General features: G+C 41.6%; 1 protein-coding gene across 1 annotated transcript in view; it reads right to left on the bottom strand.

The window, feature by feature from the left end:
- Positions 1-5586: 5586 nt before the first annotated feature.
- LOC119291204 (MADS-box transcription factor 1-like) overlaps positions 5587-16837 on the bottom strand; it is a 13621-nt gene continuing 2370 nt past the window's right edge. Inside the window, exons 2-8 of the mRNA XM_037569916.1 lie at positions 8151-8226; positions 7239-7300; positions 7035-7134; positions 6675-6716; positions 6533-6574; positions 6236-6378; positions 5587-6083 (exon numbers count right to left, since the gene is read on the bottom strand). Of these exons, the coding sequence (XP_037425813.1) occupies positions 5990-6083; positions 6236-6378; positions 6533-6574; positions 6675-6716; positions 7035-7134; positions 7239-7300; positions 8151-8226 (559 nt within the window). The 3' untranslated portion in view covers positions 5587-5989. The remainder of the gene's footprint in view (positions 6084-6235; positions 6379-6532; positions 6575-6674; positions 6717-7034; positions 7135-7238; positions 7301-8150; positions 8227-16837) is intronic.

The following is a 16837-nucleotide window of genomic DNA, read 5'->3' as shown; positions in this document are numbered from 1 at the left end:
TGTTGAAATTTATTAAAAAATCATTATACAATCTAAGACTGCCACATTATAATATGGCAAAAAATTAACATGTATTAGAAGAGTTTAACATATATTACAATTTCTTTTCAGAAATATATTCATAAAAATGTGCGCCATGTATTTTTAAAATGTTCAACTTGTATCAGAACCCACGTGTATACGTAAAATGTACGTTGTGTATGCATAAAATTAGACATATATCGAAACTGGAAAAGTAAAGTAAACAAATGAAATCAAAGAAAAGAGTAAAATAAACAGGAAAATAAGAAAGCAAAACAAACAATGAAAACTAAAGAATCACGATGAAAAACGTATAGAAGAACATAGAAAAGTTAAGAAAGATACAATAAAAATCAAAAAAGGAAGAAAAACACACTGAAAAAGAAAGAAAATAAATGTGAACCTAACAAAACCGCAATAGAACATAATGAAAAGGAGAAAAAACCAGTGCAACCCAATGAAAACCTTAAATAAAAGACAGGAAAGAAAGAAAAAACAAATGAAAACCGTAAAGGAAAACAAAGAACAAAATGGAATCAGTAAATTAAAACATCAAAAAAGAAAGAAAATAAAAAAATAGTGAAAATAAAAGGAAACCATGAAAACAATAAAAGAAACTAGGAAAAAACCCAATGAAAACCGGACAAAAGATAGCAATGAAGAGGAAAAGCAACCGTACAGCTACTACGGACCGAGCGAGCCAGTGCGACCACAAAGAGAAGAAATGAGTCGGCCCAGTGAAAATGCGATGGGAAAAGTGCGTTTTCTGGGAAGGCCCATTTTGTCTTCTTTTGTTCGTTCGCTGGCTCGCTTGATCAATCTCTCGCGCAGAAGAAACTCACCCGCTCCCTTGAGCAGAATTTTCATTGTTTTTTCCTTCTTTCTGTCTATTGGTTGACTAGTCTAGTTTTTATTGGTTTACTTTTTTTCTTTACAGATTTCACCATTTTTTATTTTTTGTTTTTTATGTATGTTTTGTTTCGGTTTTATTTGGTTTTCATTGTTTTTCTGCTCTATGTGTTTCTATAAGGCTTTCATCTGTTTTCTCATTTTCAATTTTTTTCTTTCTTTTTTATGTTTTCTTTACAGTTTAATTTTTTCCTCTTTTTTTATTTTTCTTTACAATACATTTTTTCTATAAATCTATAATATTATCTGTACACGTTGAGAATGTCCTAAATACATGATCAACATTTTCTTCTAATACTATATGTTTTGAAGTCTACTTTATTTGATATACATTCTACATTTTTCACATAAATAAGGGACATATTTTTTTTGACACGCTTAACATTTTTTGAATACATGATAAACATTGTTTCAAATATGTTTTCATCTCAATTTTTTCATACGCATTGTACATTATTTATACACATATGTAACATTTATTCTTATACACTGTTACCTTTTTAAAAATAAAATATTAACATTTGTTTTATATATACGTGTTTGAAGTCTACTTTTTGTATAGATGTTGTACATTTTTCTTTATATCAAGAACATTTTTGCACACTTCTAACATTCTTTAAATACATGATTGTCATTTTTTTCAAAGAGCTGTTTTTGTACTTTTTTGAATATGCGTTAAACATTATTTCAGTATGTGCCAAACATTCTTAAATGTCACTAACATTTCTTGTGAATACCATAATTTTCTTTTTAAAAATTACACTAACAATATTCATATACTACATTAACATTTTTAAATTTCATTAGTTAGAAAATAAATTAAATTTTAAAATGTATGTATTTATAATATTTCTAAAATATATATAAAAATAAAAAAATAGAACGAACAAGCGAACGAAAAACTGAAAGATACGAACGGACAAACGTACAAAAAATCAAAGCCTACACTCTGTCTCGCTAATGAGCCGGCCCCGTAATGTGTTCCTTGAGGCGACGCTCTTTGCGTTGAACTATCGCTGATTTGCACAGGGAAATCCAGCGATCAATTTGACTAGGCTGCCCCCCCCCTAAGTGTTTCAGCCATTCTGGTTTTAGGCACCTTTTAGAGGTTGCTGAACCTTTTCTTTTTTCTTTTTTTTTTCTTGTTTTGTTTCTTTTTTTTATTTTGTTTCTTCTTTCCTGTTTCATTTTTTTCTTGGACCCTAATAAGTTCATGACTTGTAGCATGAGCATATGGCAACTTCAAACATTTTTGATGGAAAGTTTAGTGACCCAGAGATGGCAACTTTAGTTGTTAAGCATGGCAACTATTGTGCTTCAGTTTATTTTGGACTGAAACTTGCCGTATATCACCGGAATTTGGCATCCTTACATGACTGGAATTGGTCTCAAATAACGTCAGTGCTTGAGTACCACACACCTGACATGATGCCATCTTTTAACTTGTTCTTTAGATAACTTGGCATTTTCATAAGCTTTTGTTCTCCATCCATCAAGAGAACTCATATCAAATAACCTCTTTTCTCCACCAGTTTGAAATCATAATGAAGTTCCATAATTGCCCAATAAGATTTATCTTCAAACTCAAGAGGTAAATGACATGTTTTTTCAAAAGTCATTTTATATGGGGACATTCCTATAGGATTTTTATAAGCAGTTCTGAGTGCATCATCCAGTTTCTTAGACCAATCGTTTCTAGATTTATTAACATTCTTTTGCAATATTAATTTGATTTCTTTATTCATTAACTCAACTTGCCCATTAGGAATGAGAATGATAAGGTGATGTTACTCTATGGTTTTTACATCGTACATACCTAGAACTTTCCTGAAAGCACTATGAATAAAATGTGAAGCACCATCAGTCATTAATTATCTAGGGAGTCCAAACCTCGAAATGATAACATCTTTAAGCATATAATATAAGTATTGTGATCAACACACTTAGTTGAACTAGCTTCGACTCACTTAGTGACATAATCAACAACAATTAGAATATGAGTGTTACAATGCAAAGAATAAAAATCTCCCATATAATCAAAACTGCAAACATCAAATGGCTCTTTCGACGTCTACCAATATTACCAACTATTTGACATTCATCACAAGAACAAATACAATTACGAGCATCCTTGAAAGGAGTAGGCCAATAAAAACCAGGTTGTAATTTTTTGTGTGCAGTTCTATCTCCAGCATGGTGTCCTCCATATGGACTGGAGTGACACTTCCTCAAGATTTGTTCCTGCTCATAATCAGGTATATAACATCTAATAATACCACATACTCCTTTATATAAATTTGGTCATCCCAAAAGCAACGTCTTAAGTTAAAAACGATTTTTTTGTTTTTTCGTATGTAAATTTAGGTGGCAAATATTTAGCAACAATATAATTTGCATAATCAGCATACAAAGGATTATCATGAGGGGGAAACATTAATAACAACTAGTTTCTCATCAGGAAAACTATTATTAACAAAAATTGGGTCATCAAGAATGTTTTCCATCCTAGACGAATTATCAGCTACAGGAGTTTCATCTCCCTTTATATCAACAATATTCAGATCAAACTCTTGTAATAAAAGAAGCCACCTAATCAACCTAGTCTTAACATCTTTCGTATCCATGGGAGCATGATCGGTATGAATAGTTACTTTAGAATCAACAACATAAGGTCTAAACTTATCACAAGCAAAAACAACTGCTAAAAATTCTTTCTTAGTAGTAGCATAATTACTTTGGACACTGCCCAAAGTCTTACTAGAATAATAAATAATATTCAATTTCTTATCAAAACTTTAACCAAGGACAACACCTACAACATACTCACTAGCATCACACATAATTTCAAAGAGTAATTTCCAATCAGGTACAGTTGAACAATAAGAGCGGGAATCAAAGCTTTCTTACAAATTTCAAAGGCATTTACACAATCATCAGCACGAACAAATGGAACATATTTTTGCAGAAGATTAGTAAGAGGCCTATAATTTTTAGAAAACTCCTTAAACCTTCTATGGAAACCAATATGACCAATAAAACTTCTTCTACCTTTGATATCTTAGGACATGGCATTTTCTCAATGGAGACCACCTTAGCTTTATCTACCTTAATGCCTATTTCAGAAATTTTATGACAAAGACTACCTTCGTTTACCACAAAGTGGCACTTCTCCTAGTTCAACACAAGACTGGTTTCCTCACATCTCTGCAAAACTTGTCAAGATTATGCAAGCAATCATCAAATGAAGTCTCATAGACGGAGAAATCGTCCATGAAAACTTCAACTATTTTTTCGAAGAAGTCAGAAAATATAGTAGTCATACATTTTTGAAATGCAGCAGGTGCATTGCATAAACCAAAAGGCATACATCTATAAGTAAAAGTCCCAAAAGGACAAGTACATGTTGTTTTCTCTCGATCCTCCGGATGAACATGTAACTGAGAAAAACAAGAATGACCATCTAGAAAGCAAATGTGTGTGCTTAGATAATCTTTCTCACATTTGATCAATAAAAGACAAAGGGTGATATTCTTTCCTAGTAGCCTTATTTAACTTTCTAAATTCAAGAACCATCCTATAACCAATGATAACTCTTTGCGGGGTAAATTCATTTTCATCATTAGGAACAACAATAATGCCACCATTCTTAGGGACACAATGAACAAGACTTACCCATCTACTATCAGCCATATGATAAATTATACCTACTTCCACAAGTGTTAATATTTCATTTTCTTACCACTTCCTACATCTTAGGATTTAAGCGGTGTTGATGATCAATAACAGGTTTAGCATCTGGCTCCATATTAATTTTGTGTTGACACATAACTATGCCCTTGAGATTATCAGAGTATATCCAATTATAGCATGATGTTTTCTTAGAGTGCTCAACAATGTTTGCTTTTTGTGCACTAAAAGGTTATAATTGATAATAACATGATATAATTTCTTTAATTCAAACACAGGATCACCCTTAGCGGGTGGACAATCTCCCAAGCTTTCAACATGCAAATTATGTTTTAGAATAGGTTCTTGCCTTAAGAAAATATCATCTATTTCTTTTCTTTCTTGCATATTCATATCATTCTTATGTTCTACTCCCTCCGTTCCTAAATATTTGCCTTTCTAGAGATTTCAACAAGTGACGACATACGAAGCAAAATGAATGAATATATACTCTAAAATATGTCCATGTACATTCGTATGTGGTAGTCCATTTGAAATCTCTAAAAAGACAAATATTTAGGAATAGAGGGAGTAACAAGTATTGCTCTAAAGGATCAGTAGGAGGTATGACAATAGAAGCAAGAGTAACAATTAGGTACTCATGAGGTAAATCTTTAGCATGATGTTGTTTGGTGAACTTAGAAAAATTAAATTCATAAGATTCATCACCAAACTAAACTTGTAACTTTTTTTTTCTGAACACAAACAATCACATCACCAACAATATGATGTAGACCAGAAGATGCAGCCAGCCGTGATTTGCGTAACAAATCATCGCCTCAAAGAAGAAAAATGCGAGGAGGGTCTTGAGAATGCCCCAATTCCGGCCAGACCGAGTAGGGAACACAAACCTCACACGCTCTCCAACGAGGCAGAGACTGGCCAATCTTCACCGGTCGGAACGTTGTCGGCACCGCCGGACAGCATGACTGAGATAAACCTTATATTCCACATCGACACAATGCCAATTTTTGGCATCAAACTGATTATGCTCTAAATCCATAAAACAAGAGGTATTTTGATCCATACATATGGTTCCTAATGACCACACGTTCAGCACACAAAATATAACAAGTGACACACAAATCCAAACATATTAGCTACGTACGGGACGCAACGCCAGGCCACGTGATGTCCCACTCCCATGTCCGTGGATGAATAAACCATTACAATAGATACGTACTCGACACCTGTTTATTCTTCCGAAAAGTGCTAAGAGCAGCGATCTCAGTACATAGACCAGTGGCTACATCAGTCATATGCAGAGTTTCTGGACTCCAGATTGGACGTACAATATATACGTGAAATCTATCTGTCTCGTCGCCATAACCAATCATATCCATCCTGCAGATGATCCAAGTCCATGAAGGCGCTGAGAAGCCATGTCTTCGTTGTTCGGCTGGTCCACATAGGCCTGATTATTGTACCTTTCACACAGGAAAAGAAGCCATTTCAACTGACCAAACACTCATGTTCAACAGGTCATGGATGACTCGTTTGGGTACTATACTGCAAAAAAAAAGTTTATGCCTAGGAGAGATTTGGCAGGTTACACTGATTGACATGTAGAAAGACATACCCAACTTGCACGGAGGAATCATGTTCCGGGTGTTGCACAAGTCCTGAATAAGTAGTATCAATGACATGTCCACTTGAGCTACACTGTCCTGCATCTTGCCAGGCCATATGGAGCGCATTCTCGGCACAGCTGGTGTCTTGCAACTGGCACTCGCAAGAAAACAGTGATGAGAAATTTATTTGGCCACATTTGACTCAATTTTTTGGATTAGAATGAATATAGTTTTGTATTTCGTGTAGTTTACAAACTTCGTCAAGCAAAGGTATGAATATAGTTTTGTAAGCTCGATGGTAGTACCTTCTTCCTCAGGTTTTTGTTTTGATCCTGCAATTCTTGCTCCTGCAGAACATCATTTTGCCAGCCATGCATTATATATATATTACAGAAGAAGCATGCAATATAGGGCGAGGATTGTCTGAAGTTCATGATTCATCATTACCTTACTTTTCAGGTCATATAGCTCATCAAGTAATACTTTATTCTGCAAAAAAATAATTATTTCTTTGTCATAAATCAAGGAAAAACCAGCAACAGAATATATACATACATATATATATATATATACAGTCATGAACATGACAACAAACTATGTTATAGAAAAATGTCTTAAAAGTTCAGATACATCCTAACAACAATTTATACAGTATAATGTAGATGCTCTAAAGTTAACAGGTTTCACTAAGACAATTTGAAACTAATACATCTTACTAAACTGAAGCAGTATCGGTATAAAAGAAAAACATCTGAAGCTGCTGAACCTGAGCTTATATAATATACATGAAATGTTCAAGTTCTCTACCTTTCTTGTCCTGATATGCTTGAGGGATATGTCTATTTGGTTCTCAATTTGCTCAAGTTCCTTCATGCTAAGTGGGCCCAGATCCTCACCGAGAATATTTCTACGACATGAGAACGAGGACTCATAAGGTTTTCGATAAGGTGGAGCGACATTGGAATATATATACACAGCAAGTAACCGTCCAGCCCAACGTCTGGAAACTACCTTTGTGAACTTTCAAGATATTCAAGTCTGGTCTTCAGCTTCAGATATTGCTGGTAATTTATCTAGTTTCGACAACAAAAGAATGCATGGTACATGTCAGTTCAAGTGACATAATACTTGCCGTATGTGGGAAAGAGAGGCTAAAATGTACAGTCATGAACATGACAACAAACTATGTTGGCCAAAGAAACAAGACAGTTCAAACAAATGTCGTCCCATCAAATGGAAGCTAGGAAAGATTGAAAACAACAACAGACTGCAAGACAGTGCAACGTTCAGCCTGGACCTAGCCTTGGACAATCACCTGAATTTAATGTTGCTACATGTTGATGTTTGCCGCACATGGCAATTAGTTATAATATCCTTTTTGTATTATTATTTCCATTTATTTTGGTTTTAAGCATTCCATCAGGCCTGACGCGTTAGTGACATGATGCATGGTTATCGTTCCATGACTGTATTGTATTATTTTTTTGCCTTAGCTATAGTCTTAATAATAGTTATAAACTTCATGGTATTGCTCTAGATAAATATTTTTGCATAATGAGTTTAATCGAATTCTCATTTTAATAGACGGGAAAAGGAACCCTTAGGCAACGACTACCAATATATGCCTCATAGAAAACAAAAGTATATACTTGTTATTAATCCTTTTGTACATGCATATCATTTAATCTTGAATGTAAATTTCTTTTCAATCACAAGTATATTTATTTCGTTCTATGAAACTATAGACATTTAAAAGAGAACGTGTTCATCGCAAAAATAAAATAAAAGAGAACGTGTTGTCTTCTCTCTTGTATAACTCTGCCTTTTCTTTTTGCAAAAACGGCAGGCTACGGCTTCTGTTCAAGGAGAGGTATAACCTCTTTAATTATATTCAGGAAGGTGTTAAGAACTTGAGATGCTTACTTCATTTTCTGCTAGAGGGGTCGCTTCCTGTGAGTTGCAGTTGCAGGTGCGGTATCTCTCAAGTGTTTTGTACATGCTGTTGACATATAAAAACGAAGGATCAATTTGTATTGCTGGATATACGAAAAATGTACAAAAGTGAAGGAATTTATAATGATCCACAAAGCATAGGAAAATGTACAAAATTGAATTTTAGTATGTGTGCAACACTTCACTGACTGAGATGTGATACATCCTAGTAACATATAATGCATGGTAGGCGACGCCAAATATAAGCTGATAATGGCAGAGCTTCGTTGGGACAAAACTGGGCCACGATCCACCTAGTTTCGTAGCCAAACACTCTGCCTGAGAGAGAAATTGAGTTGTGAGAGAGAAAAACTTGGGCTCTGCTCTAATATGGCCTGCCCAGGCATTGCACAATAACCCCGCCGCTAAAGTGGGGCGGCGCCTACGAGTGTACGGGGTTTTCCTGTTCCTCCTTCCATAAGCAAGTCCCACACTAGGGTTTCCCCGCCTCTTGCTGGTGTCGTCATCGATCTGACTCGTCTTCGGTGGTCTTAGGGCCATGTAGGCGCGATGGATCCCGGCCCTTGCTTATGGGAGGGCTCCTTTTAGGGTTTTTTAGTTTGTGTAGGGATTGTGTCCTGCTTAAGAACACGAGCCTGCGGTGGGTCCCTGAAGATGACATAAGGTTCTACCCGCCTTAGCCCCCATCTCGGCGGCACGTCTAGCATCGTCGGGGGCGTGTGGAGGTGTATCTCTGGTGGATCTCGCGGGATTAGATCGGTGTTTATCTTGGTGGATCTGAGAGAAATAGCCGTGCCTAGCCGAACTGCTATCCGATTAGCTCCTCAACTTTGAGGGGTCAAGCCCAAAAAACTTGTCAGCTCCCTCATTTTTGAGTGTCCACTAACGATTCTCAGCAAAAATTTGTCCCCTCCCAACTCCCGCCAGCGGCGCCTCACTTCCCGCCTCCATTGTGCAATGTAGGAGCCGCAGCTATAGGAGGCCCCAATTCTAACGGGAATGGGACCACAGGCCACCTCCGCAACCCTGCCTGCCACTCCCGCCGACGCTACGCGGGCGGAGTTGTTGCCACTGAAGTTGATCAGCCCCGCCGCCCACGCCAAGAAAGCGGCTGGGGATGAAGAGAATGGTGCGGAACACTGCACCATCAACAGACGCTGGCAGCAAGGTCGCGCCATCTGCGAAGACGACCGGTCACCCTTCGCTTGCTCTGGAAGATGGCAAGTGGGCAAGGAAGCCAACGGCGACGGACAAGGCCCGCAACGAGGTGACGGCGAAGAAGAAGAAGGCGCCCACACCCACGTCTTCTCCCCGTCTAGCCCTCTAGTTCTATCTAGTCGTCACCCATGATGCCGTTGGTTGTATAACGATGATTCTCATTGTAATCTACATCATATGATGTGATTGGCTCCTTGGTCATGCATGTTTCGATATGAAGAAGTGGGTGGATTCAAGGAAACACATACACTTGTGTCCTGTAGTGGGGTCAACTGTCGATGTTTGATTCACCACCACCTTATGATCAAACGGGGTGCATGAAAATAGTAGGTAGAGGGGGATGCCCAAAGATATATCGTAGGAGAAAATGGTGACATGGTAGTTTTACCTAAGTTTAGGCTCCCATTTGTGTAATAACCGTACATCCTACTTATAGATGCATATTGTCGAATGGGAGATTACAATATTTTTTTATTGAATCTATCGACTGTGTCACAGAAATCGATGTTCTCGAGCGGGGAAGAACTTCTCGATTTGTACTTACTTCATCTTTTTTTTTGCGGGATACTTACTTCATCTTTATTCATACGTAGGTCCTTAATTATGTTCTCGATTCATAATTATGAAAAGAGCAAAGAGCCTTGGCTAATTTCTATGACGTTCAACAAATGAAGAAGGACATGAGAATGTAGTTGGACAAACAATGAAGCAAAGATAGGATGCGTGAACTCAGCAACACAAACAGAGGAGCGAGATAAGAATGACAAAAAAGATGATGGCTTTGAGTTATTTTGTATATGTCATGTTCCTATAACGTGCCATATAATTCTATTGATATTTGAGTGTAAAATAAATATTATTGTCAATCAATGACAAATGAAGTTAATGTAAGTATAAAACGAACAACCAGATGGTTAGTAGGGCCAATTTTCACACAGCTATCCCATGAAGTTTTGAAGTGGGAAAACCAACCACACTAAATCCTTTGGTAGATGGATCTTATTCTGGGCCGTCAGAGACCCTCTATCCCAGTCAATTGTGGTCGTCAATCTATGAAAGCCCCAGAAATCGGCAACCCGTTGCCACATTACACATATACACACCAATAATGTGCTTTCTAAGCTGACTAGATGGCCTATACTGTAGTAGTGTATGTGGTTTGTGTGTGGGTCAAATATTGTTTTTGTTTTTGGACAAAGAGTGAAATTTATTTACTCAAAATGAAGCATCAAGAGGATACAAACAAGATGAATACACAGCCGGTCTCTGCATAGCTAGGATGCACAAAACCTACACCAACACATACAAACAAGCCAACAACTAGTAAAGTCATATAATACCAAAGCTATGCTTAGGCGAAAGCTATCACCGCTTGCCCCCGCGTCTCCTTCACGGGCGGCTCGGGCGGGAACCCTTCCCACCGCCGCCGCCACCTACCTCCCCCTTCAACTCCCTCGCCGTTGCCGAAGGATGCCGCCGGGCGGACGGCGGCGGCGGGGCATCCGCGACAGCTTTTTCCTCCGCTGATTCAGGTCGGGGCCTTCTCTCACGACGCCGACTTTTCTCAGATGTGGCTTCCTGGCGGTCCGGTGTGCGGCTGCTGCTTTGGCGGCGTCGTGCCGGCGCCTTGCGAGCTGGACGGGGCCCGGCGAATGCGACACTCTCCCTGCTCCCGTGCGGCTCCGGCTTCACTGCGACGGCGGATCTGTGATTTGCGGTGCGGCTTCGGGCTCCCCGGCAGCAGCTTCGGCTGTTGGCTGGCCTCTCGCAGCAAGGCTCGGGCCGGTCGTCGATCTGGTCAGGCCCCTCCTCTGCCTTCAGATCCGGCGAGGCGGGCCCTCGGCCGACGGGCCTGGTCGCCCTTCCCTGGCTAAGCTGCTGTTTGCGGTGGAGGATGGATCCTGGGGCGGCGGCCCCGGGACGGTGGTGGATGATGACGACTGTGGTGTTCGTGTGGGCGAATCAGTGGCCATGGTGTGCAGGTTGGACCAGCCGGTCTTTGGTCGTGTGTTGCAGCTGCCGGTGAATACCATATCTGGCTGCGATCGGGGCGATGATGTGGCGGCATCCATGGGCGTCGTGACCCTGTTGAGGGTGTCATCGCTGCATCTTGTCTCCCTGACTATGTCTCCGGCTTTGGGGACTCGTGGTTGTTGGTGTTGCCGGGGCGGCGACCCCGGGTTTTGGTGGTGGCGGCTCCGGCCAGGGGGCGGTGCGTGCCTGGGCGTGGCGGATAGAGGGATCTCGCGACCAGATTGGGGTCAGCTTCGGCAGGGGTGTGGTGCTCAGTGGGCGGGGGTCGATGGTGGTAGGTGGTCGGTGCACCTCCGGGAGAAATCCTTGTTTCGGTTTACATCGAAGCCAGCGACGGCGGTGCCCGCGGGTGCCACACCCTTTCTTGGAAGCGTCGTCGTGGAGGTGTGCTCCTCCTCTCTACGGCTTGGGCTCCGGAGGGAAACCTCAGATCCGCTGGATCGGGCGATGAAGGCGTCTTCGCGTCTTTCTCCTCCTTGGGGGCATCGTCTTGGAGCCGGCTACGACTGGGAGACCAGTGGATGGCGGCATCTCCATCGCATGGTTTGCTGAGGCGGGGCGCTGGTTCTGTTTTGGCAACGATGATGGCGTCGAGAGGAGCTCGGGTCGCGGCATGGACTTTGGTAGTCGGTTCTTTCCGGCGTGTCCGAGGTGCTCTTCTTTGGGTTGCTTGGTTGCCTTGGAGTCGGAGTTGCGGTGGAGCGGGTCCAGGTGGCAACGATGACAGGCACTCAGTGGCCGTTTGCGGAGGGCATGGTCGGCGCAAGTCCCGCATATTTCCCTTGTGTGATGCTTGTCGTCGGAGTCGGAGCTGTCGTTTGCTGGCGCGTGTGGCCATCTGTTGGCATGTGTCGTCGTGGCTGTGTTTCATGTCGATGGCCAGGTTGGCCGGTGGTGCCCATGTCATGTGGGTTGAGTTGTATCGGTTTTAGCCCGGTTTTCCGTTAATTAGATGTGCAATTCTCTTCTTCTTAATCAATGAAAATGACAAGTCTTTTGCCTTGTTTCATAAAAAAATGCTTAGGCGAAAAAAAACCCCGTAGCAATCAGATCTGCGATCGGCAAAGTACAACAATGACCATATCCGCAACAATCATCTCATGAAACCACACGAGCGACGAGGTTCTTCAATAGTGACTCCTTCAGGAAGGGTGCGACACTCAAGCGCCGCCATCACCGGATCCCACCACCAAGGCCAGTATCTTAGTTTTCACCATGAAAAGGGTCCGACACTCAAGCCCCGCCATCACCGGACCCCACCACCAAGGCCAGTATGTTGGTTTTCACCATGAATAATCAGACCGAGTATATCCGAGCAATGCCTTCAAGAAGGTAATGGCGTGGACAAAACATCGCCATTGTCAGGTATGACCACTTAGGCAGACCTTGGCTTTCACACCATATAACTCGAGTCTGGGTGCTCGAGTAGCACCACCATTGAAATCACTCATGTATTGTCGCCACCACTTTTCCGCGATCCCAGTAGCTACATGCGAGTACGACCGCCGCCGCTACACAACCATTCCTCTACGTCAAGCCGTCATCAATAGTTTGCATCTCACCGTCGAAGTCAACCACCAGATCTGAAGAGATAAACCCTTCCGATGACCTTTCGGTGACCACATTCATCGTGGATCCGTAGGGGTTGCTTCACCACCACCACCATCGTGGAGTCATGCAGCCGCCACCGCCCGGCCGACCTGATCTAGATCACCAAGACGTCTAGATCTGAATCAGAACAACTACGCCAGTTCGACCAAGGACGACACTAAGCTCCAGCTGCCCGACTATCAGATAAGACCGCTGTGCCGTCCACATGGCCACGAGTACCACAGCCGGATCTAGCAGACACCACGAACTCCAAAGCCTCGCAATGGTTGCAAGTTCAGCCATGGTTCACCCAGACCCACATCGTCTGCCGCCACCATCGTGCTTTGCGTCGCCGCTATGCCGAAGCAGCGGTGCCCTGATCTGGCATCCCATGGCCACGCTTGGGCAGCAGCCGCCGCCGCCGGACGACACGCGGTTCGGCACCAACCCGCTGCAGGATCCCCATCCGCAAGCAGGCCGCCCCAAAGGCGAGACGAGTAGGTCCCACCGCACCAGCTCCGCCCGGGCTTCACCCGGTGGAAAGCGTCGGCGAAGGCAAGGCGAAGGCTGCAATGGAGGGGGGGGGGAGGGTGATAGGTGTGAAACCTGTCGCCGCCACCCGTATCGCCCATGGGAGGGAGTGACGCGCGGGCTAGGTATTCCGGGGTAGTTCGGGTCAAATATTGTGGACGGAGGTAAATTATGATCTATGCAACAAGTCAAAGCAACGCGCCCCAACTGTCAAGTTTTTTCTAAACTACCAACTCTTAAAATATTAAGAGTATTCTTACAAATACAATGTCATGCACGATTCTCTAACTAGTATTCCTCTATTTATGATGTCCTTCTAGCCTATACCTGTTGGTGTGAGGAAAAGGGTTGATTTCTTCAGAGCTAGAATTGTCTGGCGGGGGACAAAGATAAGAAAGAGTATCATTTAATGAAATGGTCAGAGGTTTGCCAACATAAAAACAAGTGGGTCTGGGTCTATTAAATCTGGAAATTATGAACAGAGCTATATCCTTGCTAAATGGTTGTCGAAGCTAGAAACTGAAGAAGAGCTTTGGCAAAACCTCTTGAAACATGAAAAACTTCAAAATGTCTGTCTGTCTGGGTTAAACTAGAAGCCAGAGACTCCGAGTTCTGGGAAGCACTGTTGTCTATTAAAGACTTCTTTTTCCAATTTATTTAAAAATAAGTGGTAATGGGCATAATGTCAGGTTTTGGGAACACTGGTGGGTTGATGACAAACCCCTCAAGCAATTTTATTCTAGACTCTACAATTTGTGCTTCTCTAGAAACATGACACTTGCTGAGGTGATCAACGAAGGTTGGGAGCAGTTCCATTTCAGGAGAACCTTGTGGGGGGGCACTTTGACATAGTGGAATGAAATTAAAACCCTCTGTGCTGATCTGACTCTAATAAAGAGAAAGATAAACTTACTTGGTTTTAAATGCCAATAGGTGATTTTTTTGTCAAATCTCTCTATGAGCAAGTGATACTAAGTAGTGTGAATTTTCCCTTCGAATTTGTGTGGAAAATTAATGTACCTCCCAAGATTAGAGTGTTTGTTTGGTTGATGGTCAGGAATAGTGTGCCGACTAAAGATAACATACTAAAATGGCCAGGCTGGGGACTCTAAATGTGTTTTTTGTGGAAAGGATGAAACAGTTGATCATCTTTTCTTGCAAAGTCTTTTGCTAAATTTCTATGGTGTGTGATCCAAAACACCTTTAACCCGCCCCAAATTCATACTAACATGAATGTGTTGTTCACTTCTTGGTTACCTTCACTTTGGTAAAATTAGGAAAAGGAAAATCTATATGTTGGGATTTTTGCTCTAATGCTGTCTATTTGGACTTGCAGAAATGACATGTGTTTTGAATGCAAGAGGATGATTGATCCTCTTGTGATTCTCTATAAATCTTGTAGGCTTATAGAGACATGGTATATTTTGCAGATAAAGCGGAAAATCAAAGGGAGTTGAGGTGGGAGTAAAGCTTCTAGAGCGTGTAGCAAGTGAGGTGTTTCATGTGTCAAAAGGATGGCATCCAAGTGTGCTCAGTATCAATAGTGGCTAAAGAAGAGAAGGAAAAAGATGGGCCTGAAGAAGATGTTGCTGGAGGTCCTTTCTCCTTTCGACGATGTCATGCTTTCTTTGCTGCGTGATCTGGAAAATTATACCAGTTCTTCTCAATACTCAGACTATTATATTATGTAGTAATCTAGTCCTTTATTTCTACAATATTGTTGTTTGTAGGGAGTTTCTAATAGACCTCCTCATCTAGTTGCGTTAGTAGGTTCTTTTGTCAGCAGAACAGTAGTCTCCTAGATAGTTTGTTTGTATTTGCTGGGTTCTAGAGTCTTAGATGGTTGTCTGGGATTGTCTAGATCGTCAAGCCTGAGCTCTGGTGATGGGCATGTTTTTGTGGTTTAGCAAAGACCTGATGGTTTTCTTAACGAAAATCAGGGGGCCACCCCTTTCCCTCGAAAAAGAAGAAAAAAATGTAGTGATTAAAGGCCACATGCATTCCCCACCGAAGATGGACGATCCACGTGTCGACCTTGAGCCAAGGAGTTACCACCAACTCCATAATGACTTTCATGTTGTTGCTGCTAACCGGATTAGACTTGTCCACTACAAGCCTACGTGCCACTACCACAAGCAAGGTAGTGACACCATCGATGGCCAGCAACACACACTAATGGGTCGTCTTTGCCGCATTGTCTGCAACAACCACAACCACACAAAAGAAGGCTAAGGAAAAAAATACTGCAAAGGCCATGTATGACGGTGATACACATGCATCGGCGACGTTCAGGAACCACTTCATCGAAGCCAACAAGTTCCGTGTAGCCTTTGCTTCCTCAACATCAAAATGCCTCTTATCGAGGTTGATTCTACATGTGGTCTTAAAATTGCCTCGAATGGTTCAGTGTAGCAGTTAGTTGGGGTTGTGGCAATGAACGACATTGACTAGAAATCTGGTCTTCATGTGCTGGATCGACCATGAACAATTCGAGGCAATTTTAAGAGCTTTGATCCACCATAGATTCCTAAACCGGACCTTCATAGGTTAGGTTTGGTGACTATGAAGTTGTGCACGGTGTTTAAGTTCCTTTTGAATGTATTGTTGTGAAGCTCTGCTACTTGCTCCACGGATTTGAATCCTCGGTGTCTTCATTGATTGGATCCGGTGGTAGGGCACGATAAATAGATCATGTGAAACCTTAATGGCTTGAGGAGATGAGCCCATGACACAATATAAACCAAGTACAATGTGCTCCAACTGGGCTAGAGCTTGGCTCCACAAAGTTAACTCCTTAGTTTTTGTCTTCATTGATAACATGCGACGGTAGGGAACGGTATAGATCAAGATAAGCCAATGGCACAGTCTAGACCAAGGACAATATGATCCAACCGGGGGCAGACCTCGGTCAATATGTGCTTGAGTAGCCAATGGTACAAGCATGTTAAGCCCGATGACCTTGAAATGATCATTTAACCATGCTTAAGCTCTATTTGGCACTGCGCTAGGCTTTAAGTATAAAATAAATCCTTAACATAATTATGTTCAAAATTGCCTCATACACATTAGTCCTAGTAGAACCATCTACATAATATATAACCCCTCTTCGAAATCTATCTCTTGAGTGTGCTAAAAATTTGAATCCATACTACGTGGCTTTGAACAATTATAAGAATCAAAAATCATTTTTCTTGATTAGAATTTATTGCTTTGGGGAGGCTAAGGAGGTGGAGTACCAATACACATAGCTCTTTGGCTGTGATCTTGGCACCTTTTCTTTCACC

Source organism: Triticum dicoccoides, chromosome 4B (genome assembly GCF_002162155.2).
Source record: "Triticum dicoccoides isolate Atlit2015 ecotype Zavitan chromosome 4B, WEW_v2.0, whole genome shotgun sequence".
NCBI classification, from domain to species: domain Eukaryota; kingdom Viridiplantae; phylum Streptophyta; class Magnoliopsida; order Poales; family Poaceae; genus Triticum; species Triticum dicoccoides.
This window is presented reverse-complemented; position numbering and strand designations above follow the sequence as displayed.